The 3,580-nt window shown below is 34.3% G+C and overlaps 1 protein-coding gene across 1 annotated transcript; it reads right to left on the bottom strand.

The window, feature by feature from the left end:
- Nucleotides 1–841: 841 nt before the first annotated feature.
- Nucleotides 842–3,561, bottom strand: RB195_016853 (uncharacterized protein; the record flags this gene model as incomplete). The annotated part of the gene is made up of 3 exons (XM_064183585.1): nt 842–984; nt 1,861–1,963; nt 3,532–3,561. 3 exons carry the CDS (start codon nt 3,559–3,561, stop codon nt 842–844), a joined length of 276 nt encoding a protein of 91 aa, XP_064039466.1.
- Between the last annotated feature and the right edge of the window lie 19 nt (nt 3,562–3,580).

Here is a 3,580-nt window from a genome sequence, read left to right on the forward strand (position 1 = left end):
AAGACTTACCCTGTAGACAATTCTTGCGAATGCTACGCCAAATTCCATTCTTCTCAGAGGTACCGGTGGAAGAATACTTCTTCTGAGCCTCGTACAACTATATCTTTCATTGTTGCGAGAAATAGTCGGACGATTATTTGTTATAGTAGTTACGTAATCCTAAAAATGGTTGAAGAGCGAAATAAACTAAACGATGATCGATACAAAAAAAAAAAACTCATTTTGTCACCGCTTAGTATACGTCCGCAGTCAACGTGAGCAGTCTCAGGTTTTCTCAGTGGCTTGTAGCAGAATCTACATGACTAAAGCTACAATATTTTCATATAGGCAGGGAAAACAACATAGAACAACAAGCACAAATTCATGTGGAAAAAGAAGGCATAAAGAACAGAAAATACAGTATCTTACAGTAGAAACGCCTAAATAATTCGTTTTCATATTTCTCAAATTATTAAGTGGGATTCAAAATGCGAAAAAAATCTTCGTACAGAAGTTCTTTTGGGAAAAATAACTGTTCGCTTTGATTTGCTCCAATTTTCAGTACTTGCCAAAGTGCACGCCTCCAAATTTCGGTATTTTTTCACGAGAAATCCAGAAGAAGCCGGCCCACATTGTCCAGTTAGAGGAAGGCGCTACATCAAAATTGTGACTAAATTATTTGTGAGCATATATTTTTGAAAATACACTGCTGCGGGAAACTGAAATTTTGGCTTATCCGTGCTTATTTCCATTAATTACTACATAACTAACATCTGAAGGAGAAATCCCTCCAAATTGAAATGAAAAAAAATCCAAATGAACAACTCCTCCAAATTCTTCCTTGCACCCGAATTATTCAATTTTAGACAGAAGACATCACCTCCTGAGAGAAGAATATGTTCAGGATATCCTTGAGGTTTCTAAAAGATGTGCAAGATTTGTTCAAGAATATTTTGCTCGAGAATAATCGCGTGGATTCGTCTTTTATCCGGTGTAGCCGTTCACCTGAAATCATTGTACGGAGTTGAAATATTGCGCGAGAGCATAGACTATGTACCTACACTTCTGTTTCCTCAAGATATGTTGTGTTCATATTATATTTCATATCATATCAGGTTTCATATCAGGAATCGAAATGGTACATCTCTTTAAATTCATTAAAATACTCTATTATTTTTTAGAAATTATTCTTTTACCAGCATTCGTTTCTCTCAATTCAAAGAATTGTCCTAAATTCTTGAAGTACTTCGGTAAAAAAAAAATAATGCTGAACGGTTTCCTTGTTCAATATCATCAATGTACTTTTAGAGCATGGGAGCAAGCCCCCCAAATGAGGCCCAAATGGGAAACAAATTGAAAGTCTGGAATCCTGTATGGTCTGGAAAATTCGGAAAATTGAATTTTCTCTAAACTCGCAAAAGGGTCGTCGACCTATCTGCCTGTGTCCGTTTCCGAATGGGAAATAATTGGAACAGTGGAATCCGATATGGTCAGGAAGACATCGAAAAATTGAATTTTCTCTCAACCCGCAAAAAGTTCATCTACCTGTCTACCTGTGTCCATTTCCAAAATCAAATTTCCTCACTTTTTATGCACGAATACAAACCGCAACTGTTATTTCCACTATTTTCAATTATAGTTTCTTTAGACCATCAATCTCAGCTTCAACAGTATCATAATTTCAATTAGATGCTCTATTCTCTTGCCTCTACACTCCATTTTAATCATATGAAAGACAAGTGTTCTTCCAATTTGAAGAAAAAAATCGGAATAGGAGAACCTTGAGGGGGTGAGAAATCCTCTTTCTCTGTGACATTTCGACACCATTTCGCTCATTTCTATGTATTTTCATCGCTTTGAAGAGGAAAAGTTTAAACTCACCTTCTGAGAAAATAGAAACTATTGTGTGTGAATAAAGTGCTAAGAGTATTGTCGACACTGCGATAAAAATAAGACGTCTGACCAATTTACGGCGGTTTACAATCTGAAACGAATCCTTATTTCAAAAAAAAAAACTGTATAATTCATATTGAGGACCTAGTTGTAGTTTCACAAAGATCCCGAAGTGAAAATGAAAATTAGCTGCTGGCATAAAAAAAAACTCGAACTTTTTTTGACTTGAAGAAAATTTTGCCCATGTTGGATAGCAGAATTTGCTCAGACGTCTCTGTTCATAAGTTAGCTGTTGATCCATAAGCTATTAATTATTTTGATCTATCAGCTATTTCACTACTGGTTCCTTTTAATTTTAATAATTCTCTATGAGGACAACATCGGCAATAAATTGCAGAAAATCATCCAAAGAGTTCTATGATCATCCATCCATTCTTGAAGATCTAATACTGTAGGAGCCGAAACGTTTTTCTCATTATTACAATTATTTTTCTTTTTCTTCCGAAACCGAATAGTAATATGGTTTCGAATTTCAAAAGTTCGTACGAGCTTCTGAGCAAAAAGTCAATTCTGCATATCCATCTTTGAAGCGTCTGAGCTGAGTTTCTCCGTAGAAATTCAGAAATAACAATTCTTTCCCAAAAAGACAGCAGGACCAAAAATCTCGGGAAAAAACCTAATTCACTTTGCTTAAACGTTCAAAAACATGTTTTTGTTCACATAATTAAAATTATTCAAATAAAATAAATAATCAAATAATTCTAACTATAAATGACTAGAAATAAACATTCATAGATACAAATATTCATTAATATTACACTTATAAATAAAAACCATAAAAAATTATAAATATATATATATAACTAAAAAAACGTCATAAATAAACATAACAAAAATAAAAGTAAATAAAAAGAAAACTATGCTGTGTGAATAATGTAATTATTCATTTTTGAAGGGTAGCATTTTCCTTTACAGATATTCCAAGGTCCTTTTTTTGTGTTTCGCTACCGCACTCAAGTTCCTCAAGTTTCTAATTTGGGAAAACATCGATTTTGTCTCTCTCGGAACTACATACATAGGGCAAGATTCGACCACTAAACCACGGATGTCCTGAATACGAAGCTATGGAAGGGATTCGATTATATTTCCATGTAGTATACTGTAGATTTTCTTCAATTATTCCATCAATTTTTTCCGGACACCTGAACACTTGGACCGTTTTGAATTCGGAATTTCTGCAGATTTCTGCAGAATATTTCCGCTCTGAAAATGTGTTTTATATTTCAAATTTCGCACTAAAAAACCTAAATCAAGCCTCAAACATGGATATGAATCCTGAAAAAGGCGGTGATCATTCGTTTCACAATTGAGAATTTTCTTTTTTTCTAAAACGGTCGAGTAGTTTTTCCTTCAGTTCTTATCCCACCGATCTCAAGTGCATTAGGACCACGCATTTTTTTCACGCACGAATTTTTTTGACCGCTCAGTCACGGAACGATCGATAATGCTCGATACCGGATCGATACACTTGAGTTATACAAATATTCTATGCATGATAAGTAATTATTTTACGTTGGTGATTCTTACGGTACTGAATATGTGTTTTATTTAATATTTTCGTCTAGTCGTACGAAGTTTTTTGCATTTCTATGAGCTTACCTTCCTTCCTTTAGAAACCGATCCATACATTACAGTTCAAGATAAGGAC

This window comes from Necator americanus, chromosome II (genome assembly GCF_031761385.1).
Source record: "Necator americanus strain Aroian chromosome II, whole genome shotgun sequence".
NCBI classification, from domain to species: domain Eukaryota; kingdom Metazoa; phylum Nematoda; class Chromadorea; order Rhabditida; family Ancylostomatidae; genus Necator; species Necator americanus.